At 34.9% G+C, this 26956-nt stretch overlaps 1 protein-coding gene across 3 annotated transcripts in view; it reads left to right on the top strand.

The window, feature by feature from the left end:
* LOC123312350 (leucine-rich repeat and calponin homology domain-containing protein) overlaps positions 1-26956 on the top strand; it is an 88490-nt gene that overhangs the window by 54085 nt on the left and 7449 nt on the right. For 2 of the 3 annotated variants that reach the window (XM_044896729.1, XM_044896727.1), the window contains exons 2-10: positions 11838-12034; positions 12767-13084; positions 13774-14005; positions 16291-16462; positions 16727-16822; positions 17462-17748; positions 19677-20011; positions 20120-20257; positions 20314-20391. In XM_044896729.1, the coding sequence (XP_044752664.1) occupies positions 11838-12034; positions 12767-13084; positions 13774-14005; positions 16291-16462; positions 16727-16822; positions 17462-17748; positions 19677-20011; positions 20120-20257; positions 20314-20391 (1853 nt within the window). The remainder of the gene's footprint in view (positions 1-11837; positions 12035-12766; positions 13085-13773; positions 14006-16290; positions 16463-16726; positions 16823-17461; positions 17749-19676; positions 20012-20119; positions 20258-20313; positions 20392-26956) is intronic. The other variant, XM_044896728.1, reaches the window with a different exon arrangement.

Genomic DNA, 26956 nt, shown 5'->3' with positions numbered 1-26956 from the left:
TATTTCTCCTAAAATTTAATGACATCGCATTAGACTTGGGGTAATGATAAGTTAATTCTTATGAATTATATCTTTTTCTTCAAAAAAGTCACCTCTGAAAATACCCTATATTGAAATAGGGGCAATTTCATTGGCACAATCTTAATTTGATATCATCTCAGAGATATTTCTCCAAGAGAAAATTCAGCTAGATTCTATTTTTGAAAAAAAATTGTAAGTATCACTGCTAGAAACTTTCATATATCATCGTAAATTCACCCCGTAGCACAGTGGTCCGAAAAGCTGGCCAAAAGTCCAAAAAAAAAAAGTTTTTTCTATGGACTTTCAATGATTGGAATAGTTGTAGTAGTATCCTTAGTATGTATTATAAAGTATAATCATTAAGATAGCGAAAACGTCTCTATCTGGCTTGGAATCGCTTTCCATATATGTAGCAGGTAGATTTTAAATGTGTTGCTCAAAATTATTGTTAACAATGTTAACGATGTATGAAGTGTTGAATCATTAATGAAAGTAGTGGTATTTTTATTTGTTATTCTCTGAAAAGTCGTGTTAGAAAGAGCCATAAGTCGAAACCCCCCAACGAATCCTGCCCTGAAACTAAATGTAAACTGTTGCTTAGAAATTTCTTTAAAACATATCCAAATATTTGCTGCTTCTGGCTGCACTTTCGGTTTTGGGGATAATTTTTACGCGATGATGTGTTATTTTGAATCTGGGGCCTAATCGATTCCAAATGAGGAAATAAAAATTCATGTCAAGTTTTACTTCGATATTGTAATTCTATCCCCACCACGCCACACACCCTTCAACCCCGTAAATAAAAAAAAATAGCGATTGTGAAAATAGTAGGAAATTTTTATTTTTGACTTCGAATTCGTAATCAGCGACCCCAAAATTCCCCGTGTACAGACATTTAGGTCGAGAATTGAGTACGTTTTCGTAAAAATCTTCACCATTTTGTGTTTCCACTTTTTGACTTCAAATTCGTAATCAGCGACACCGAAAACCCCTAAGTGCAGACTTGCACCCGAATCGAAAACGTTTTTGACGTTTTTTCTAGACCTGTATACCAGTTTCGAGACCACTTTTTGGATGGTTATGCTACACATGTATAATACCTCAGAAGCCACCCAAAGTTGCACCACTCTGTACAAGAGTGGACTCAATTGATAACTGAATGCGGAATGCCAATACCAATCTTAATTGTGCAATTCAAAATGTTATTGAATGTAATTTTCCACTGCCGCCTGAGATATCAATAATTCTTGAAGCAAGTGTGCATCAGGGTGATTCACCGTGATAGCCTATTACATATTTATAGAAAATTAATTACAATTTGCATGTTGGGGTTTCCGACAGTGAGCATTCCCCAAAAATAAACAGCCAACCGTATACCATACCTTGGATAAAACTCGACGATTACCCACATACAAATAGGAAAAATTTTCCGAATAAAACCTACCCAAATAATGAAAAAAGGGTGATCTCCTGTTTTCTCCATTTTTTCATAAGAATCCTCATAAACCGTTGAGTTTGAAATGGCCATAAAATCAGCTATGCAAAGATTTACTAGGTGTGCCAGTTGGAATGAGAAAGAAGAAGGCTGTTTCCGAAGTTGCAGAGGTCTAAAAATATTTTAGGGAGAAAACCCCAACATGCAAATTTTAATTGATTTCCATAAACGCCTAATAGGCCATCGCGGTTAATCACCCCGTATACGCCAGTTGATAAGTGGTTCCAGCCCTCTAGTGCCTCATGTGGATGTTTTTACCTCCAAATGATTATTTTGAGATTTAATGATTAGAACGGAGTAATTGAGCATGATTCTACTGCACCACAAATATAACCGTTAATTTTCTGAAACACAGGAATTTTAAAGGTCTAGAACTTTTTCTGTTCTCAAAGACAGGACGCTTATTTTTTCATCTCTTCAAAGTCTACATAAATTTGAATTTCAAATGACCAAATTGCACCTGTACTTAGCGTACCGTGTAATTTCAATGATTTGAATACTGCAACATCCTGCAGTTTTTCCCACGTAGGGAGATATAAATAGTAGGTGGGTTGGCATCTCAAAGGGGATTCCCTTTAGAAGTTCTCGAGTAGTATTTCGCTTTCTTTCCATGTATTTCATTATTCCTCAGCGTGAAAACTATTCGTTGTATTCATCATCATCTGTTAATACTTGGAATGATGGTGGTTTGCTAGTCCGATTCAGATCGTAAAATTTGTTGATTTTAAATCAGCGGGTGTCACGCGTCTGAATAAATTTCGTTAATTCGCTGTATGTTATTAATTGCATTGCTTGTTGCAACTTTTTTGATTCAAGGTCCTAAAAACTCCTCTCGAAATATATCGCACTTAGTATACAGGGTGCTTCTGAAAAACCTTCAAACAAATTATACGATTTCCTCAAAATTTTTAGTTGAAGAAATTGCATGTTATACCAATGGAGACTACCTGAATATTTTTTCAGATTTTATGTGATCTTCTGAGAGGATGAAACATGCAACTATTCAATTTTTCACTAAAACTTTTATATGAAACAAAATTTATCAATTTAAAAATATGTATTGAAAAGAACGATTCACCCTTGTATTATATTCGTAAGAGCAATAGTTTCATATTGGTAGAACATGCCCACAAAATGCCATTTCTGCAGCACTTAAAATAAAAATAATAATATTTTTTTCTCATTTTTGACAGCTTGTAACTTTTCGAGGAAAGGCCTAAGAGCTTTACTTTACATGAAAGATCCCCGTCAATTTTCGCCAAGGAATCACACCCTGAAAACTTTCGCACTCATTTGGTAACACCCCGTATATTATTTTAGGGCTTGCGTCAGAATATGGCCATCAAGATCTTCGATATTTAATCTGGTACTCTAGCCTCGAATAATAATTTTGAAAGCATATTCAACAAAAACTACTACTACTACTACTGAACTAGAAAAAGAATTCCAGGATTTTCACCGGGATGAGTTATTTACCACAAGACGTGTTACACAATAATAGTATAGTAAAATTTTAATACAGATATATGCCGGTTTCTTATCTATCAGTAAGGTTTTACTTATTTTTTTTTAGTGTATCATAATATGTGTCGTTCGTATTATTTCCAGTAAATTTTTCTTTGTGCTTATATGTATGAAAACATATTCACATTCATTGCACATTCAAAGAAGTATAATCCATATACAGTAAAGATTCAGTTGTTCTTGAATAAACCCATACAAGATTCCTTAATGGTCAAATTTAACATTCTCTTTTCACTTACAAGAGTTTCTTCCAAATTTTGTCTTTTACTCCAAAAAATTATACCATATAATAGTGTAATTTTGATTCAAAATTAGCAAAGTATAGAGCCTTGAGTTACTTCAAATATTTTTGACACAATATTTTTGGTTCAGTTTTTGATTGATACCTACAACTCAACAGAAGTTCAAAAACGAAATGTCGAATTTTTGGAATATCTGCTTTTATTTTACATTTCAAAGAAATAGTCGCTTGCTTACGGTAAAAAGACAGAACATTTCTAAAAATTCTTCTTTCGGTATCCTAATAGAAGGAAATTTGTCAGCCTCTTCACTCAAGATTTTCCAGATTGTGGAAACATGTAGTTGAAATATATATAAGTAGTACAGATTCCGATTAAACATAATAACATCAATGGCCGTATGCACCGTTTGATTGAACGAAGCTCTAAAACGACGGAAAAAATGGATGTTTAAGGAATTAATTTCGTTTAATGAAACGGTGCATATGGCCATAATAGGGAATAATCCTTCTGACGATAATGATGTATTTTTTATGAAATCACATTTTGAAATAACCATTTCAACCGTTTCCCAAAAAAAATTGTACTTAAAAACGAAAAATAAAACTGGATATTTAAAATTTAAAGCGTTTCGTTTCTATTGCACAAGTTGGCAACATCGACTGAAATATGCGTTTATAATAAAGGACAACAAATACACTATCTAGAGATAGACAAAGATGGCTGTCTATTAAGTCAGGAACGAACGAGGAAGGTTGTAAAATTTTGTAGGATTTTTATGGCCGGTTGCTGTTGAGGCTCGCTAGTGAGTACACGTCTTATGATGGCTGTAAAACCAACAGCTGTTATTTTATAAACAAGCCATTGTTCTTTTTATTTTCTAATAGACGCTGTTGTCAAATCGTAAACTAGAAACGAAACGATTTAAATTTTAAACCTCATATTTGAAGAATGATTTTGAATAGTTTCCGCGGTGCATTTGAAAAATTCATGAATGCAACTCATAATTATTCAGTTTAAACTTAGATATGCGGTGATAACCCAAATCGAGGAGAATTCCCCATTTTCTTACATCGACTATGTGAGATACCGTCTGATGAATCGTCGATTTTAAAATAAAGGTTATTATTGGAAATATTAGATTGAGCAGATTTGAAAGAAAAAATCACTTTCTGTTACTTTTTGTTTGCATTTTTGAAAGCATTTTCGCTGTGTGAAAAAACAAGGGTTGATAAATACTAACTGATTGTGGCAACGTCATTTTGACATTAGCGATATTTCAAGGTAACCAAGATTACTCCGTTTTAGAATTGCAATGCTTATAAAAACTTAAGGAAATCATTCCATGGCCAATTGAAGGCTTTTATAAAAGTGAATGGAGTAAATGTTTATTTTACAGTATTTTTTGATTTCGGTTGAATGTCTTCGTGTGGGTTCGTTCGCTATCACCATAGCCATAAACCCACAACCCACGCTACTTCTGCATGATTCGGTATTTGGGGATTGTGTTACTACGGTGGGGCTGGTGCAGCGGCGTGTCTGGAATATTACTCGTTTTCCTCCTTTCAACATCTGTTCATGACGTTGGTCCCCATCGAGCGGAATCGATAAAGCGGCGGGGCCACGCGACCGTCAGCCGAATTTTCAACCCCAGACTGTCTGGAATTCCAAACGAGAATTTATGGGATTCCGGGGTCCGGAACTCTCGCTTTTTTGTCAATTCGAAGTTTCTCTTTGTTTCAGTCGAATTATTTTTTGTTATAAATAAGGCTACATTCCTAAATCTACCGTACCTGCATTACTTCAAAAACGTTTTATACATACCCAGAGGATCACATGGTACATAAGCGACCCATAACTTTGTTTCTATTCAAGCTATTCACTTGATTTTTTTTCAAACAATAGGCTCGGAAGAAGCATATCTTAAAAATAGTTTAATATTCATATTTAGGTATATAGAATGTCCTAAAATGAAATACACACATGGATTATGTGTTTGTAGAGGAAACCTCCCAATTTAAGAAACATTTATGGATTTACCCCTAAAATGTTGATATAACGCACCCCGATTTCATAGACTTATCTGCCTTAGTTTTTAACTTATGCTAATTTATGTGTCAAAGTAGCGTATGACAAACTCATAACTTTCGAACAATCCGAACCATTATAACCATTGAATATATGAATAGTATGTATACAGGGTGTTCCAAATTAAGTGGGCACCATTTGCCAACTCTGTTATTATTGATGCGACGAATTCGGTTGAATGGGCAAACTAGTGGCATTTTTAATGGTCTTCTCGATGCCGAAAACAAGCAAACACTCTATATTTTATCCTGGATTTCGGTTCGTAATAACATTTTCAACAACAAAGCTCATATCATCTTTCTTCCTAAAGTTGAAAATGAGCGACTTATGTGGAAATATTTATTTCATTCACTAATACAAAAAATTTCTTGGTTTTGGCTGCTTCAAATACAATAAAGAAAAGTATTTTTTCGTTGAACTGAACAAAAAATGACATTCCCAGTACTAATTTCCGAACGAAGATTCGACTAGTTTCGCAGACGAGTACTTTTCGTCCTGATTCACTTTTCGTCCGAGTTCATTTTCGTCCGGATGTTCGTCACTAAGATTGATATTAGATCTCGAGGCGATTGAATCAATTTTGAGAATACACAATTTGATGAAAACATAAGTGCCTGTGACAATAACTGTCATTTGATGTTGTCAAATTAATTCTTTACGAAATCGGCTAGATTTTACCAGTGAATTAGGTACGTCGTCTGAATGCTAATCATAATATAATTAAGAATGGATAGTCATAGCAATATGGATAACAGTAACACTTGACCAGAGCTCAGGGAAATGGCATTTATGGACACCTATGTAGATGAGGCCTTTAAGACGGGTAACTTCCTTACTTTCATAAAGGTATGTGAGGTGGACGAAAAAAGGTGATGCACCTCGGCAAAAAACTGTAACCCTGTAAGTACTGTAATAGACAGTATTTCGTCCTTGGTAAATAAATATCTATTTTCAAGGCATTGAAATGTCACTCAGAATAAGTTTCTAAAACTTGTTTAATGCCCTGTTTCTGAGCTCCATTTCTCGGAATTGGTGATGGAAGGTTTAGTGGAAGGATACTGGATGGATAAATCTCTAGGTATCCACCAGTTTTCTGATTGGCAGTTGTCAAAACATCGAAGGTGATCTCAGAAACTCAGAAATATTAACACCAGTTTATTCATCCCATAATGTTTAATGAATAACGATCTCCGAAACCGGACAATATTGTCTATCACATGCTTTCTTGGACAATTAAAGTTTCATCATACCTCCGTTCAAAAACACAGAATTCGAAGAAACGGGCATTTGAGTGACATTCATAGATAACCTAGTGACATTTCTCTGAGAAAATAAATGAAAACTATGTTAGGCCGAATCGGAACAAATGCTTCGGCCGAAACCGAATGATTGAAAACTAGGCCGAAGCGGCCGAATACCGAAGCCGAATCGATGCTTCGGCGCATCCTTAGTACGATTAAAAACTTACTATTATCGACTATATTGATTCGAAGAAATCTTAGTGATCATAAATGTCATAGATGGTTTGTTTGCCCCTCAAGTGACCTCAATCCGAAATATATTGAACATAGACATAGATTGTTCTGTACTCACCTCTATGTCAACAGAAAAGAGACAGGTATTGACCCGACGATCATTTATCTCTTTGTATAAAGTAGAAAATTCCATGCTAGTATTGCTCAATCCATGTCTCTACGTGTATTGTATTGAATAGGTACTAGCTAGCCCTGTTTGTAAACAGTGCTAACCTCACTTTTGTCAGTGTTCGTCAAACTGACTGATTTGTTTACACTTGCGTTTTTTAAACGTCTGAAATCTCGATTTCCTTAAGAGGAGTCTTCACCATTCTAGTGGTCCGTTCGAAAAGCATAAAGGTAAATCTTACGTCAAAAACCACTAATTTATATGGGGGGTTTTCATTATAATTTAATTCAAACAGTTCGTCATCTTGGAAAGCCAGAAATATTTTTCTTCGTCCCACAGAACAGAAAAATTGCATGATTTTTCATTGAAGACCAAATTTTCATTCATGCTATTCACTTACAGGGGTGAAATGATTTCGTCAATGAATTTCCACAAAAAAATATTCCTCGAAAAGTCCTGCCATTGGCTTAAATTCGAAAACTGCTGAAAATTTACAATAGACATTCGTAAAGTGGGAACAAAAAATGATCCTGTATAAGATAATAATGAATGAATCATTTATTGATCTTCTAAGACATGAAATTATGTGTGTGACAAGTCAGAAAAAAGAAATCAATACAAACAATCATCAAATATCAAAAGCTTAATTCAAAAATTAACCAATAGAATAATAACAATTTTTTAAGCTTTCTTACTCGCCTTGAATATATGTGGAGATACATATGTGGGAGAGATTTAAAATTTTCTTGTTTTGTGTTTTGAAAAATACTAGGAAATATTTTCTGGCCAGAATAACTTATTGAATATGAAAGAAGGAAAGTAAATTCATCAACATCTATTCCATATATTAGTCGAAGTGGAAAAGCTGTCTATTCAACCACTCGACACGAAGTCAATAAAAATGTCTTCAGTCAGTCTTGAATGCTCGCATTGGTCGCCTTGTTCAAGGAAATGCCATATGGCGAGGCTGAGCTGAAAGCTCTTATTGTTGTACTAATTTCTCCTCGTCAACAGGCGACCCTCAGAAACTTCAAGATTACTCTACTCAAGTCATACAACCACCACAACCACCTTTTGTTGAGTGAAAAACTTCGTCTCAATTCGAAATATTATGGCCCCACCTTTGGAGTATTATCTACGCTCACCAATTCGTTATAAATCATTCTAGTCTAGATATCGATGAAGAGAATATACCTCTGTTCAGTGTTGATCGTCTTCCTTATTTTTCAAAATAAGTATTTATTGCTGATTGTTTTCACCGTTGGAGCATCAGTTTAACGATTGAACATTTCGTTTTTACGATTTGGAGCATATGTGTTTACAAGTGTGGAAGGTCAAATGGGTTATGAAATCTATGAAAGAAAATAGACGAGTCGCATCGTAGCTCAGAAAATAAAATCCTTTTTGAAATACGTCTCGTCCAAGCAAAATTGTACGTTTCCTTAATTCAATTCTTGATTAACCAGAAATTAATCATTGAATCGAATTTTTACTGTTGTTTTTTTGTTTAATGTTGAAAATTATAAAAGAGTATTATCACTCTTCGAAGGAGAAACTATGCTGAACTTTAACACTTCAGAATAAGTACCTTCAGTTTTTATTTATGGCTATTCTGAACTTTCGAAAGGTCGTTCAATGTTTCCATTTTGAAATGAAATTGAATCATTCTCGTAATCTAAATATAAACGCCGTGAATATCTCCCGTGTTTGAGTTTTGTTTGGATGTCGTTTCTGCCTAGGTCATAGCCTTGGCGCCTATGGATAATTAAATAGCTGAAATTTTACATCATGCCAAGTACATTCCCAGAAGCTGCAGAACAGAAAAGACAAATTTAGTGTCACTTCAGACTGATGGACATACGCACTGGGAATCCGCTAGTTGTTATAATTTTCAATAATAAATTTTCCGGTTGTAGGAGATATTGGAAAACCTTTAATACAGGGAGGTATTTGCAATTTGAGAATCAACGACGAATTATAAGACTGCAATTACCATTATCCGATACTATATTGATGGAAAAATTGAAGGTCGACGTCGTCAAATGTCAATTGCATACCCTCTTGGTGCAATCTAGAGTGTAACTGAATCGAGTCTGAAAAATATCAGTTATTACTCCCGTAAGCTTTATTTAAGATGTCTAAAAACATGGTGGTTGCACTGATTAGATTCTGTTTTTCCAATGTTGAGAATAAGGGATACGTTTCGTTTTGCACTGAAGGTAGCGCTATTTAGGAATTGACAGCTTATTGTCAATTGATCTTTACAAAGATAATAGAGGAGAAAGATGAGAAAGAAGCGACTAAAGGATGTGAGCGCCATCTGTGTTTCAAATGTATTTCTTAAACCCTAAGACTGGTTAAAATATTAATTCGAGGGCCATTTGCAGAAACATATGATGTAAGATCTCAGATGGCCGTTTTGATCAAAGAGGTTTTGATTCTCGTACCGACACCGTCTTTTGTTCATCTAGCTCGTTTTAGTTGCTGATTATCGAATTTTTTTCGTCCAATTTCTTGGTGAAAACCTCTAAATATCGTTTGAAAATTATTGCATGGTGAAGAGCTATGGATCAAATAAAATCGATTTTCCGAAATTAAGTTTTCTACTTCACTAAGGTCCAGTTTCATAATCAAATTCAAAGTCTCTTTAAGCTTAAAGCTTCCTTTACTGTCATTTTTAGTAGGGTTAAAGGAAGCTTTAAAATAAAAAGGACTTTAGGTTTTATTATGAAATCGTCCGCAAGGATAATGGAAATGTAAGTATTAAGACTAGAAACATGTCACTCGGTCATTCATGGATTATTATTTTCAGTACTTCGACGTGGATAAAATTTTCATGGCAAAGAGGAACCTCTTTGACAATGGCCTGAAAACACTAGTGACTAAACCATGTGCAGCGAACATTTTACTGCAAGACAATTGAGAACTGTTCATCCATGAAAATGTAAATTGTTGTATGCAGAAAGCATCCCTTGCATGAAGAGCCCATTTTGGGGAATTTATGACTTTAATTCGACCATTCAGAGATTCTCAGTTGCTACTTCTTCAATGTATTCAGAAATGCAAAGGTTTTATTGATTTCGATTAGGGAATCAATTGACTGTCAAATTGTTGTTTGGAAAGTCAAAGTTTCATGAAACATGCTGTTGACTGTTTCGTTCATTCATTAAACAATTTTTATATTAGTAAGTAAGTAAGTAATGTATTTATTAAATCAAAAAACCATACAGGTGTTGATCCAGTCACAATAGGTGATCTATAAATTAACATATCATATTATTATGTCATAAAGAGATCATACCATCAAGAAATCCTAAGAAAAGCATAAAGAAACTATACGGACAGGCTAACATGTACAGGTCTTGTATACCTCTGTGAGGTTTTTTTCAATTGTGGTTCTGAACATTCTGTAAATAATATGTAAGTATCTGAAATGTGCATACTATGATGGTATATTGAATATTGGTTTGTTTATATTAATTTCTGATATATGTATATTGTACAAATTCAAATAATTCTATTGCACAGAAATTACACCTTTGACGTATAGCAGATCACCATATTATACTCTTGTGTCCTAGTCGGAGTTTTATTCCATAATTTGAAATTTTTGTAAATTTTTTATGATTTACAAATGAAAATATAGCACATCCAACAGCGTATTTCATTGATATCACTTGAGTCCATACAATGTTCAGATGAAAACTAACATCCTGGTCACAGAACAAAACCATACTTTTGTTTTGTCGCTCAAGCTATTTGTTTTCCGGTCTCAACAAAGTCGATATTGAAATTGAGTACAAGGAATAGAATTCGAATTTCGCGCCCTTCAATTATAAAACAGAAAACTGTTATTAAACAGTTTTTCTGTATTGACAGTACGTTATCAGCGCCATCTCATTGTCAAATGTGCTTTCACTGGCCAACGGTAGTCGGTTTTTACTCTTTTTAGTACTAGAGATATGAGGTCGTTTCCTATCTTTCTACTCTATAATCTCTGGATCTTTGAAAATGATTCGAATACTTTCTTTGATAGAACAAGGGTAGAACGAATCAAATGAGATGGTGGCGCCGCCACAAAACGAATCTTTTATTCTCGAGTTGGTCAAATGTCATTGCATTCAAAAATTGACGAGTGAGTACACCATGTTTTTAGACATCTCATCTCAATTTTTAGTAAATCTCACATAACAGAAAACTGTATCTGCTATTTTTTTCATTGAGTACGTGGGAAAAATGGTTCTACGTGATTAAAAGCATTTGGAATGTTTTCAGTCCCAATAATTGATCATGATTTATATTCAAGGTGTTTATAGAATGTTTCGTAATTTGTGGCTGAAAGTCCGGAAAACCGATTCATGTTGTATTTCCTTTGCTTCAAGATATGAATCTGTACACAAGATCCATTTTTGCATGAAATTCCCAGTATAAATTTTGACACATGCTAAATTTCAACCCACCTTAGTTGTGAAGGAAAAACATATTCGTACCTATCAGTTTATCATGAATATTTTCCCATTTTCGTAAAGAACACGATTTCCGGTATGCTGCTCGTCAAGAACGCCGTAGGAATAACAAAACGTAAAATGAATAGACAGCCTTGGAGGCCGCAATACGAGAAACGCGCTATGTGTCACGTGATTCGCATATTCTTTGGAATAACGAATTGTTGTACTTCGATATAAGTTTTTGATTAACATAAATTCTGTCAACAATTCACCAACAAACAACATATCCATAGTTGTAACATATATGCAAAAACTACTTCATTGCAATTTTTTAATACCCCATCATTTCAGCGTTAATCTTGTTTTTTTTTGTTGCAGATTTGTCGAAAAATCGTTTTAGTGAGCTTCCAGAGGAAGTGACATCATTCCACTTCTTAGAAAAGCTTCTATGTTATCACAACGCAATCAGATTTATGCCAGATGGATTGAGTAATCTTCAGTGCCTCAGTTTTCTGGATCTTAGTAGGAATCAATTAACCAGTCTTCCTAGGGAAATATGTCAATTACCCATTCAGGTGAGTCCAGTGCCTACTCTCGGATTTTTGTTGAATTATTTCAACAATTGTTTCAAGAAGCTTGAGATGTAATTATTGAAATTCCCAAACTTCGACTGTTGATTTAAGTCGGGTTTGTACAGCCTTAAAAACTAATAACTAAAATAAGAATTTGAACTGGATTCGTAAACTATTTTAACCTATTTTTCCTTTTTTATAATTATTTCCGTATAGTTTCAAATTAGCTTAAGTAATCTACATCTTTTTTTCGCAAACAGTTAACTGATTTACATTAACACCTGTTCTCACAAAATGAACCTATACTGAAGGCGGACATGGGCAGAATAATTTTGTATCCACTTATATGCAACCAGTCTCAAGGCGGACTTGGGTATTAGAGGGTTAACATCAAGAACAATTAATAAATTTAGGAATTAAAGATGTATTTATAAATATCAAAATGAAGAAATGTTTTTTTTTTTGGAAAATGTCATTGGGGAAATGTAGCCACAGTACTAAAAAAAAAAAATATGGTGCTTTTAAATCCGATGGGTAGGCGTAAAAAAAATCAATAACGCCATATTTCTCATCAGGACTGCTCAAAGTGCACATATTGAATTTTTTTCAAATATTGTACCTTTAAAATACAGTTCATGAATACATCTCTGAGTAATAACGTTTTTGGTTCGTTATGATTGCATGACTGCATGGCATCTCGGATTTGAATATAACTTTTTATTTTCTATTTTTCAGATCCTCCTGGTCTCGAACAATAGGCTCAAAAGTCTTCCAGATGAGTTGAGCAAAATGTCGCAGCTCACCGAGCTGGATGCTTCTTGTAATCAATTATCACATCTTCCTCCAAGAATGTGCGAACTGCGGAGTTTGCAATCTCTTATCCTCCGAAATAATCTACTCTTGGCTTTGCCCATTGACATTACGCTGCTGAGCCTTGTCAGGCTGGACCTGAGGGCTAATAGACTCAGTACATTACCCGTGGAACTGAGGGATATGGAGTCAATGATAGATTTATTACTTGAGGATAACCCGTTTACAAGTCCGCCCGCCAGTGTGAGTAGAAATCTTATTGGGAATAATAATTAATGTTTCTATTTCGAGGCCAAAATTAAGCAAAAACTGTCTTCAGAGGGATCTTTGTCCAAGATATCATCTCACTGACACATTACTCCTGTAATGAATTTGAAGTGTCAATATATTTCGCAGAATGTGTAATATATCAACTAACTGTTCATTTAATGATTTTGGTATAAAACACTTGTTTCCGTAAGTCGTAACTTGTAGCAATTGGATATACATTGGATTATGATTACCCCGAAATTAAATTTGATTATCTATCGATTTTAAAGAAAGTATCAAAAGACTTCGGCCACTAGGATGGTATATGTAGCGTTGGCAACTTGTAATCTGAAATTCGTCTGAAGATGCATCCCCCAGATGTAAGCGATACGAAATATATTGGAATTGTCCAAGGTTGTTCGAAGATAATAATACGACAAAGACCTTCGTGCAATCGAGAAAATATATGTTGGTGGTTGAATTTTCATCACTTTCTTCATGTGTTTGTCATAATGATAATGTGAATCGAAAAATATCAGGAAAAGAAAATCGAAATCTAAAAATTCAACTGCTTCGTTTGTTTTCCATCATTTACGAATATGGAAATAAAGGATAACTGAGATGTTGCGATGATCTATGAATTGAGCATTGATGTTATGAGATTGAAGATATTCTTTCCGCAGCTCTGCAAAAGGGGTCGAGTACACATCTTCAAATATCTTGAAACCGAGGCTTTGAGACTGGAAGCCAAATGTGGTAACTTCACCGCGGGTGGGACGTTAGGAAGAAGAACAAAGAAGACTGGAGGGTCACCTGGACCCACACACTTAGATAGACTGAAACAAAAGCGTTATAATGTAGATAGCGGTTATAGTACTAGTAGCGACGATAAACGTTGGTCACAAGAAATCACAGGTATATTTGAGCATATTTTTGTTTTATACTAAACCACTCATGCAGATTTCTTAAAAATGTAACAACTATAAGAACCCTTCAAAGTTGAGTCAATCAAATTAGGTAATTAAAGGGAGATGAATTCAGAAATCTTGCTGTAGGTAAAAGGCGTTTTTTCTTTCAAACTCAATGATGAAGTCTATTTAATATGGCCTGCCCATATAGTTTCACAGAAATTCCTCCAACTGCTGTAGACGATAAATCATATTTATAGAACTAGGCTTAGTTTATGTGGAATTTTTTTCTAAAATTGTTTTTTTATTGGCTCTGATTTATCAATCACGTTTTGTGAAACCAGGGAATGAGAAGTATGCAGTTGCGCTATATACTATGGGAAATAGTCTATAGAGTGACTTGTACATAAGTACCTATATTCCAACAGAAGATTCCTGACGTCGAAGGAAACACTATTTCCTTTACCTTTTTTCACAATTCGCCTCGGTTGAAAAAATACAGTGTGGTGAAATAACTTTTTTGAGTTTACATTGCATTAAATAGGAACTATTTTGACTTTCGATATAATAATACACTGCGCGAAAAAATTAACGCACATTCTGAAAATCTCAATTTTAATGAAAGTTAACTCTACATTGACTTTATAACTTATTTTTATGTTCTCTCGGGACGGTTTTGAACGAAACAAGACACATTAAATGGAAGAAAAACTCAGGATTTCACCGAATCTTATGCGAAAGAAAAAAAATGAACAATTTTCAAAATACTGAAATGCTGATAAGTGATTTAATACTTGGTATTTCCACCCCTTGCGTTAATTACAGCTCGGCAACGACGGTTCATACTCAAAATGAGTGATCTTAAAATGTTCTGATCTAATCCTTCCCAGATTTCTCCGAGTTGGATCCCTAAGTCATTAAGAGTAGCTGGATGATTTTCTGAACTTCTCAGCCTTTTATTGAGGTTGTCCCAAACCTGCTCAATCGGATTGAGATCTGGACTTCTTGCTGGCCATTCCATTCGAGAGACTTCAACCTCTTCAAGGTACTCCTGAACGATGCGCGCACGATGGGGTCTGGCATTATCGTCCATAAAAATGAAATTTTCACCAATGTATGGGGCAAATGGCACTACATGCTCTTCAAGAATGTTCCTTATATACTTATCAGCATTCATAGCTCCATTATCAACGACCACTAGGTCTGTGCGAGCAGTCAAAAATATTCCACCCCATACCATAATCGATCCTCCCCCGAAACCAGTAGTATTCAGGAAATTGCACTGAGCATATCTTTCATGTGGACGTCTGTATACAAGGGAACGTCGATCACAATAGTGGAGGCAGAATCTAGACTCATCTGTGAAGAGAACTCTTTCCAAATCGGCCTCTTCCCAATGGATATGCTCTCTCGTAAAATCCAAACGCGCCCTTCGATGGGCCGGGGTAAGAGCTGGGCCTCTTGCCGCGACACGAGGCCTTAAATCATATTCTCTGAGGCGATTTCTTATTGTCTGAGTGCTAGTTTGCACCTCATGAGTTTGCTCAAGCTGAATTTGAAGGAGGCGAGCGGATGCAAACCGTTGTCTCAACGAAGAAACTCTCAAGTAACGTTCTTGAATGGCAGTTGTTACCCGCGGTCTACCCTGTCCTGGTCTTCGGACATTCATACCTGTCTCCCTGCATCGCTGCAACATTCTGGACACACTTGTATGGGAAACTGCAAACCTTTCTGCAATTCTTGTGTATGTCCACCCTTCTTCTCGCGAAACTACCGCTTGGGCACATTCCTCTTGGGTCAAATTGCGTGTTTCCCGTTGCATAGCGATCGAATGTAGAAAATCAAACGAAAGAAAAACTATTGATCACTAGAATTGATCGAGAACAACTGATTTTAGAATGGAGCCAATACATTCAAAATCTGATAATATCATCTTTTTTTATTCCTGCTGGGAAAAAACATCTGTATTGAAGAAAACCGTTGAAAGTGGATAACATATGCATGCATAATTCTGATAAAAATAACTATCATCGAGAACACCTTTAGTTGTAGAATAAATTTGAGATTTCCATAATGTGAGTTAATTTTTTTGCGCAGTGTATATATAATAAGTAGAAGATTTACTATATCACGGATGTCAACGATTAGAATTGAGGGAAATTCAAACTGGTTCTGCAAAATTAACATCGGGTATCAAAGTCCCCCTTCAAATCAAATTCACCTCTTTTGACCGAATTCTCAAATCATCAATTATCAATATCAACATTAAAGAAAACTCAATTATTGATTTAGGTGATCTAGACAAAACCTGGACAGGCTCCAATCCATCAGTTACATCAACACGCACAGAATTGAATGGAACGCCTTCTTCTCTGTCAACGCCTTCCACTATAAGTCCTGGGCCCGAGAATGGTGAAGATGAATCTGACAGAAAAGATGACAACAAGAGCCTAGGAGAAGTTAGGTTAGTACAAGTTAGATCGACAACACGCATAAATTTTTTTGACTTTACTTCATATCTACATTTCTTTGTAGGCCCTATCAGAAATCATTGTATTGGTACATCTTCCACAAATTTATTCAATTCATAGCTCTAATATTCGTTATAATTTATAAGAGTTTCTGTAGGAAATAAAGACCTCGGTAACTTATGTGTTTTTTGTTTGTCTTCAATCTCATCAATTAACAAGTTGTTGTTTGTTGACATTTGTGGTTTGAATTTTTTCAGTTCTCGTCTTAGTCCAGTTATTGACCATAACAACGTTATACATAGCAATGGTTATGAGGAGAAAATGAAACCTCTACATCAAATTCAAACATACAGGTAATCATTATGTCATTCATTCAACTATTGGTAATGTTCATCCACATGATGCTTTAATTTTGAAGATAAAATTCTTTTTTATTCGTGCTTCAATTGTATTCTAAACTTTCCGAAAAATGTTATTGTCGTTTAAATATTTGGCAAGTTTCTATTTGCAGCCGAGAAGTTGAATGTTTTGTTTCTTTTGTATTTATGTGTAACAAAGATCTTTTGAATTTTAATCGCTTAAAGTATTCTACTCAATAAAATGAATCAGTAAATGCTTCGAAAAATTTTCACCCACTCCGCGAAAAACCGTTGTGAGTAATTTAATAATTTCAACTGCCCTGCATAGAGGGTGCATGACAAACTCCTCAGTTCCACTGGTTCCACATAAAGTTTCACTCTCAGTTTCAAATAAAAATTAACCTGTTTGTGCATTTCTGCTACAAATCATTTATATACTGACGATATGAATTTTGTGTGTTAGATTTTACCCCCGCTGTATACTCCACCATTATCAATGTTCACTTTATATAAGTCAAAAGGACAAACTAATATTGTTCACGAAAAAATGTGGGTTTTCTTTTTTAAATGATAAGCAATATCTCACTTTACGCAAATTATTAGAGAAGTATAATAATAAATTTTTATTTTTAGGGAATACAAAGAAGCCTTAAAACAACAACGAGCCCAGGAAGTTCCTTCTGTATACAGAACCAAAGAATCAGATGAACATTCTTACAAAACAGAACCAAATACACCAACGCACTATCATTCACCTCAGTCTTCTATGGCTACCTCAAAGTCTGATCCTACACCCCTAAATTCTGTGTTGGGTAGCCCCAAGAAAATATTCGACGATACAAGTAAAAAACCAGTCCAAAAAGTGCAACCGTCAAGAAATACAACATTCTCGCCCAATCACAGTTACACAAATGGAAATGGTGAGATTGTAGAAATAATATACATGTCTTCAAACTGAAAATCACACAATCATTAGTATGTAGAATCAGGTTCTATAGGATGCATGCTTCCAATTGAAAAATAGTGAGTTTCTATATGGTGTCTTGCTTGGAATTTTGAGTTAGGAAATTAACCATCTAATTTTTAACCAATTAATTTTTTCACTAAATCTCAATTTTGATGTAAATATATTATGGTATTACTGATGTTGTGTTAACTGTACTTACACATAGTTTGAGCGAAAATTAAGTGAGTTTATTGGGACCTACAAATCTAATCAAAGGAAAACAACGATAAATTATACAGAAACAAACATAAATATTGTATGAACAAATATAGTCGTGAAAATGAGACCGGGAGAAACATTCCCTCAATATGATAATATGAGGCATATTATGCCTCTACTGAATGATTTATCACCTGTAATAAAATTCTTCTCGCACTGGGCGATAGCATTTCTACTGTCCTCCTTTTCTTTCTCATTGAATTCCTTATGTTCGGCGTTAAATGTTCGTAATCTGTATATGAAGACAACTCAGAGGCGTTGTTGCCACCTTGTGCACGAGTAACGAAGCTATTTAAAACCTCATTTGGACTGTTTGAGCAGCGAATTAAGTTTAAATTTATATTTACAGTAATAACCCGAAATTTGGGAGAACACTCCATTGTCCAAGGCTGTCCCACTCTGGATCTTTTCGTTTAATATAAATTGGAAATACTCTTATCATATTAATTTATGTTGCCAAGCAACGATCGATTCACGGCATTTCAAAAGAAATTTCAACAATTTCGGGTGTGATTTTTTTCCCTGTAATTTGAAAAAAAATGGTTCGAATTTTGTAAAAATTTTTCACGAAAATTCTAAGACAGTCGAGTATGTTCAAAGTATTTCATCCAATTTGGCAACCGATAGAAAACATTGCAAGTCGCCATTTTTGAACTTTTTTCTGAAGTCTACACAATATTTGTATTGACCTTGAAAGTAGAAACCATAGAAATATTGAGAAAAAAGGTTTTTGACCATTTTCTATTATTTTTATTGATACAAACCATATGTTATATATTTTTGAAATCAGTAAAAATTAAGCTTTCCAAAAATTGCACAGACATCTAGTGTTCCCATTCAAAAAATCATAACTTTGGGTTATAGCTTCGTAATTGAAAATCCTGCTAAAAAGGCAAACACGCCACTGGATTCTACTTAAAAACGTGCCTGCATAATGTTTTAATTTCAGAGCTCTATCATCAGTAGTAGCGGAGATATAAATTTATTTCGAAATCGCCATTTTTTCAATTTTCGCTTATAACTCGAAAACAAAAGAAAGTGGCCAAAAATGACTACTACTCTTGTTAGTTTCTCAGAAAAAGAGAACGAGAATGGGGTATCAAATTTTTGTCTGTCTCCTCTGGTTTAAAAGTTGTAGTGCTAAAACATCGAAATTTGCCCTGTACATATATCTCCTCGAGCTCAAGGGGATACTTTGTGTGCCACAATAGACCGTACAGGTTGCGGTGGCAGGTTTGATTGTTAGACCAACAAGTTAAACAATCAATATAATATCATGACATCAAAAACTAGTTTAATGATATGAAAAAAAAATTCCCTCTTCAATCATTTAGTTATTTGATAAGAGGAAAACATAATTTTCATCAAATGTATTCACGACAAGGCAATTCGGCGAATAAAATTAAAGTGGTAGGCAGAGGAAAAATTGTTCATCGTTTCTCATAACCACCTATGATAACAAACTAAATCAAATCATGCGCTCAAATTTGGAACTTGCATCTGATTAAGTTTTCCTATTCTACATGTGCATGGCTTTGTTCAGGATGATGTGCTATGATCAGCTTTCTCCTAATAATTTCAATATTTCACGTTTTTTAAGTAGCTATTGTTGAAATGTTTCAGGTATAAATGTAGAACATAATAGGACCTCTAATTCAAGTAGCCCGCAATTCATCCAAGATTATGTAAAGCCTACATCACCTTTTAAAACAAACTCTCCTAGTATACTATCTCATGACAATGTTCCTTCTGGTAATAATAAACAGAACGGTAATTCGCCATTGAAGAACAACTTGAATGGTTGTGGAAACGTGAAAAGCTTAAATGGGGTAAATAAGGCTACCCCAAGGAATATTTCCTGGAATCCTGAAGTTGCACCTGACAAAATGACTTTCACAATGAGAAGAGAAATTGACAAAGCAAGAGAAGAAACCGATTTGATCAATCAATTGAGAAATGTGAGTACAGAATTGACTTTTTATAATTTCTTTATCAAAGGCGATTCTTTAGCAAATGATAAAATACATGGGATCAAAGTGATATATTGAATGTCTTTGGTTTTTCAGATAATTGAAACTCGATTGAAAATGGCACTGCCAAATGATTTAGCTTCTTCATTAACAGATGGCGTTGTCTTATGTCATCTGGCCAATCACATTAAACCTAGGTCGGTTGCAAGTATTCACGTTCCTTCGCCTGCAGTTGTAAGTATGATTTTTATATGATGATTGAAATTGTTCTATAATTAATTTTTCTTCAGCCAAAGCTCACAATGGCCCGATGTAGGCGAAATGTTGACAATTTCATAGAAGCGTGCAGGAAAATTGGTGTTGATGAGGTGAGTTTGATTTATTGAATTATTATTGCAACTCATCCAATATGATAGAGGCAATTGGCTTTGAATATACAGGGTGGGCAAAATTCGTTGTCTACTGAGAGGATCTCGAGAACTATAGCAGCTAGGAGAATACCGATGACACATTTCCGAGCTCATTTTCGGAGAAACAAAGATTGGTGAAAACCAAAGCCTCCTACGATACTTCGTTTTTGAGTTTGACAATTTCGTAAAGTTCTCATAACATTTTTGTCTTTGAAGTTACAAACCTGAAACTTGAACCTTCTACAGGCACTTTTTTACGTAGAATCCACTGATGAGCTCAAAATATTTTTTAATTTAATCATTAGGTGAACTTTCATTTTTTTTTAAATGCAAACTTTTATTGAATTTTTTATTTTTGAATAGAAAAAAAATCTTTTGTCAGTAGATTCTACGTATAAAAGTACCTAAGAAGGTTTAACTTTCAGATCTGTAACTTCAAAGACAAATAAGTTATGAGAACTTTTCGGAATCGTCAAAATATAAATTTTTGTTTATAACTCGAAATCTAAAAATGAAAGGTCGATTCTGTTTTTAGATTTGGATTAGTCATGAAAAAAGAGCTAGAGAATGTGTCATCCGTTTTCTTCTAGCTGCTATAGTTTTCGAGATCCCCTCAGTAGACAACGAATTTTGCCCACCCTGTACATACAGCTTCAACATTGTTGGAGAACTCTCAATTTTGAAGAAATATAAACTTTGTAATACATTATTCAATGAATCCTTTCTATTTGAAGTATTTCCCACAATTTTGGATGCTAAGAAAATTAAGACTAATAAATATTTCAAGTTGTTGACGAAATTCATTGAATCATAAAAAGAAATTAAACATGTGTCTCTGACTTATAGTCACTGTCACCCTCTCAACTTTCCAATAACATACAGACGCCTGAGCAATCAAATAATGGAATAGTTTATAGTCATGTAGTAATATTGATTGATGCTTTGTTACTATTGCTATGATAGTTATCTATCACATTATTGCCAATATACATACAGGGTGAGTCACAGCGATGACCTATTAGAGGTTTATGTAGAACTAATCATAATTTTTTGCCGAAACTTTGTATGATAGGGCTTACGTGTCAGTCAACGTGTAGCATCTGCCGCGGAAGGTTGTTCTTGCGACGCTCTGCATAATCGGTATTTTATATCAGTAAAGTGCTCCAACAATTAACAGTCGTCACCATGGATTCGACAAGCGACGGCGATTACACGGAAATGGAGATAGACGACAATGGTACATGGAAGAAGCCCTAAGAAAAAAACAACTCCATCTGCACCTGAGTCAGCATCGGCGACACCAGCGACAATCTATCGCATAGACTATGAAAAAACACCTGATGGGAATTCCGAAGATGGCACATGTGTGCGTACGAATCTCCCACATACACAACAAACAGAAAAAACAAATAAACAAAACAGGCAAGCTCGAAACATGAACACTGACAATGATATAAGAGGCAATCAAACATCTGCGAAACCAAATACAATGCACAAAACATTCAAAAATTTATTCCATATGAATACACTACCCAACACAACTAGAATACAAATTGCGAACGCTTGGATAAAAATACTACCCGACAACACAGATATAATAACACCAACAAGGCAAGGATTCCTAATCAAATCTGACAATACAAGAGTCAATTTAATTAAAGCTCTGGAACACCTCAAAAAGGATGAAATCATAACGAATTTTACAGAAACAATGGGAAATACAACACATAATCCAATAAGAAGATCCTCTGAATCGTACTCTGCTGTAATTTCACATGTAGAGATAGAAATTGAAGAACAAGAAATTGCTACGTTATTGACCAAAAACCAAATAAAATATCGTTACTGCAAGAGGATCATCTCAAAAAAAACAAACCGGCCCTCACTGTTCATTAGAATGATAACAGGAGATATTACATCTTACGAGAGACTCATTAATGAAGGGATTTATTACAAATGCAGGCACTATGTAGTAAAACCCAGTTATCCACCAGACCCTATTCCCATACCCTGCACTAGATGCTCACAGTTCACACATACAACCGAGGACTGTAAGGAACCAATTAAATGCAACAAATGTGGAGGGAATCATAGAGACAACCAATGCGAAACGAACTTACCACAAAAATGTAATGCATGCAATTCAACAGACCACGTTGCATGGTCAACAAAATGTCCCAAACGACCACTAAAACCTATAGATGGGATACCTAACGTGAAAATAAGGTCAATCAACAAAAAAAGCTCAGAAATGGACAAAGACAAAACCGAAACGAGTAGAATTCACAAAAGCATCACAATACACGATTACATAATTGAAACATATATAAACAAAATTAACAAACCTAAGAACTCCGATAGACAAGCACTCATTCAGAAACTGCAGAAGCGATTCATGGAAACATATAGAATAAATACTATCCCAACCTTCGTAGGGAACCGTCTCTATGTGCTTATGTTCGACATGAATAAAGAGCCCAGATCAATTGACACTGAACCCTCAGAAGGGGTACAACTCCATCAAGCTATCAATGATTAAGGCAGTCTATTGTAATATAAACAGTATCAATAACAAAAAAGAGTTGATACGCCATTATATAGAAAACAACAACATAAACTGTGCAATGTTTGTAGAAACCAAGACAAGAGAAAACAGCAACTTTCACTACAGAGATTGGAGAACGATATTTAAACACGGAAGTGTTTTGAATCAAAACATCCGGGGAGGAGCACTAGTAATGGCTGAAAAAATGGTTCAAATAGGAAAAAGCAACCCACCACATCTGAATAATGCTTGGAACGATGTTTTACATTTCACCATCCCCTTCAAAGACGATAAAATTCACATATTCTTGATTTACATGCACCACTCTAGTCGGCTGATCGAAGAGAACCTGCTCATTAAAGCATCTCAGTACAAACATTGCATCATTTTGGGAGACTTCAATATAAATACTCGAAGAAAGGTACAGCTAAACAACTTTCTCAGAAACTCTGACTTCACCATACTGGAGACCCCTCCAACATTCTTAATGCAAAACAACCCAGACTCTACACCTGACATGATATTGTGCACAAGAAATATTAAGCATAACATCCTAAGAATTAAGCTCACTCCTGACTTAGGCTCGAATCATCTGGCGATTGAGTTCACAATAGATACTAAAAAAAATCCCTTGAAATACCCTCAAGAAACCAAATTTATATTTGAAAAATGCAATACAGAGGAAGTCAACAAACAAGTAATGGAAGAAATAAACCTAGAAGCAGAAGTCACACCAGCATATATTACACTGTTCCATAGTACACTGGCAAGAATAATAAAACACCAAACCCCAATTTTGAAGAAGAAGTATTATAGTCAAACACTTCCTCCATACATTATTAAACTAATCAGGGTTAAAAAACAACTATATCGGGAGTACAGTATCAATAAGGATTCAAACCTGAAAACAAAGTTCAACAATCTCAATAAAGACATCCAAAAGCTAATCAACAACTACAGATCCCACAAATACCTACAAGCATGCAAGGAAATTGAAGATCAGAAAGGACGAACATACTGGAGAACAATTAAGCAATTATCTAAATACACAACCCACAACTTAAGTAACCCTATACAAGCTAACGGAAAAACTGCGACAAACGACAGAGAGATTACAGAAGCCTTTGCAAAACACTTCCAAAATATCTACAGGAAAACTATTAACAGAGATTTCGATGAAGACCACAAAAAAACAGTAGAGTACTGGTACCAACACAGCTTTCCTTGCACAGAAACAGAAGCTAACATAGAACCTATAACAGAAGAAGAATATTATAAAGCTCTAAACCACGGAAAAAACACAGCCCCCGGTTACGATAACTTGCCCAGGAGAATATTGAGGAAATTGGATCCTGGTATTCACAATACAATAATAAAAATATACAACTTCTGCATCCAAAACTCTTACTTTCCCAACGAATGGAAGAAAGGCATTCTAATTACCATTCCAAAGGCTAAAACGGACCACTCTAAGCTAGAGAATTACCGACCCATCACATTGCTATCTGTACTGGGAAAAACGTTTGAGAAAATTCTATCAGAGAGGATTCGTACTAAGCTAGGAGAAGCTGTTCCACCATACCAGTTTGGATTCAAAACCAAAAATTCAACCACTCACCCTTTACTAATCCTAACATCAAACATACAGTGTAACAAGAAAAAGGGAACAAAGTCGGCAGCCCTTTTCATGGACATACAAAAAGCCTTCGATAGTGTCTGGCATGTCGGACTTATATTCAAACTGTTCCACCTTCATTGTCCAATCTATCTGCTGAAAATAGTTAATCAATTTTTAGTAGAGAGAACTATTCAGGTTCGTGTAAAAAACGAAATTTCAGAGCAGTTCACACCACAACAAGGTCTCCCACAAGGCTCAACTCTCTCTCCATTGCTATACAACTTATACTGTCATGACATGTACAATCACAACAACCAAAGAGAACATCGAATCAACGAACAAGCTTACATATTACAATTTGCCGATGATACAGCTTTAATTACTCATGATAAAACAATTGACAAATGCATGGATAAATTACAAGAACTCACAGACGTCACTGTAGCATGGATGAGGCGTTGGAGAATACAGCCAAATCCAAATAAATCAAAATTAATAATTTTCAACCATAAAATCAATGCAAACTCCAAAAATATCCAACTCGGAAACCACATGGTCATACCTACAAACCTGTGCAAGTACCTTGGCATTCAAATAGATAGCAAACTGAGCTTCAAAACACATATTAAAACACAAAAGAAAGCAGCCATCACCAGAGCCGGACACTTTAGATCGCTTACCTACAAAAACTCAGGAATCAGCACCAAAACAGCGAGCACAATTTATAAGATGATCTGCAGGCCTTTATTGGAGTATGGCTCTACGACATTCCTGAATACCCCGAAAACAACACTTAAAAACATCGAAGTAGCAGAAAGAACTTGCCTAAGAAAAATAACTAAACTAAGAAACCCTAACAATCCAATGCATAATCCGTCAAACCAACTCTTATATGACACAACGAATATAGAACCTATACTGGATAGAATAAACCAACTTGGCAAAAAGTTCATCTCAAATCATACGAACAGATATATTGTGGACCCATTGATACATCATTACCATGGAGAAACTAAAGCTAAATTACCTCTGCTACCAGCTTTCGAATATTTGAAATCGTTATGATAACTTTTTTAATATAATATACTATTTTTGTTTAATATAAGCAAATGTAACTGGCTGGAAGACCTAGGTCGATAGCCGTTTGACTGACTGGTCAATAAAGTTTTTCTCTCTCTCTCTAGGGCTTACGGCAATGAGATTTTTCCCTGGAATATTTTCAGAACCGGTATAGCTTTGGTTATACCGGAAACAACCTATCACTTTCTTATTTCAAATGGCACATCCAGTATATCTTTGCATCGTTAGATACCTGATTGGCTGATTATTTCAGTATGACATACGTAAAAACTCAATGGTGATGGGATTCTTATGAAAAAATGGTTGAAATGAAAACTTTCAGAGTTATCGAGGAAATACTTGAAATGATGGAAAGCACCAATTTCGGCAATTTCGAACTGCTTGATTAGTCTGTGACCGAAAACCACATAGGGAAATTAAAATTCTACGTTGATGACACAAGGAATTGTAGGTGAAATCTCTGAAATCAAGAGTTGAATGTTTCAATGAAATCCATACCCAATATTAAATCATGAGTTATGGAGGGAACGACAAATAAATTGAGAACCTTGACCACATCGTTCAAAGGAAAATGAACATAGCCAAGGGTATTCTGAGGCTTTCCATCTGCCTTAGGCCCGGTACTTTCACCTTCGAATAAATTTTATTCACTGTCAATAAGTATCTGTCAAATAATTTCCTATCTGAAGGATACCTTATTTCGGTGCTTTCAGATGAAATTATTTGACGAATAACAATTCTGTGAAAACACGGTTCACTACTTTTCACTGATTAATGTAAAATAAGAGACCGCATTGTAGAAATTGTCGTAATTCCAACTACAAAGCAAATAATTCGTGAAAATCACACAAAAAATAACCATACATCCAGAATCTTAAAAATTCAACCATTAATGACGTACCGATATTCGATCTATGACAAATAAAATCTTATTAACGAGTTTCAATGACAGATTTATTCGATGAATAACACTATCTGAAAGTGAAAAGACTGCATTTTTACTTATCCTACGAATAAGACTTATCTATCGAATAAATTTATTTATTCGCTCGTGAAAGTACCGGGCCTTAGTCAGATAAACCGATACGTCTTAGTTAAGACATAAATTCAATTTTGGTAAAAGATGAAAAGAAGACTATCTAAAATGGTAGCATTGATCCCACTATCATCCAAGGAGGATATAGGTTCAGTTCCAACATGAACAGTTAGATAAGGACGATTTTCCTACTGACGCAGCTTCAATAAGGAATTGCCTTCTTTTAGAGAAATTCTGTTGATTT

Source organism: Coccinella septempunctata, chromosome 4 (assembly GCF_907165205.1).
Source record: "Coccinella septempunctata chromosome 4, icCocSept1.1, whole genome shotgun sequence".
Classification (NCBI taxonomy): domain Eukaryota; kingdom Metazoa; phylum Arthropoda; class Insecta; order Coleoptera; family Coccinellidae; genus Coccinella; species Coccinella septempunctata.
The sequence above is the reverse complement of the archived record's forward strand: the minus strand, read 5'-3'. Positions and strand labels throughout refer to the sequence as shown.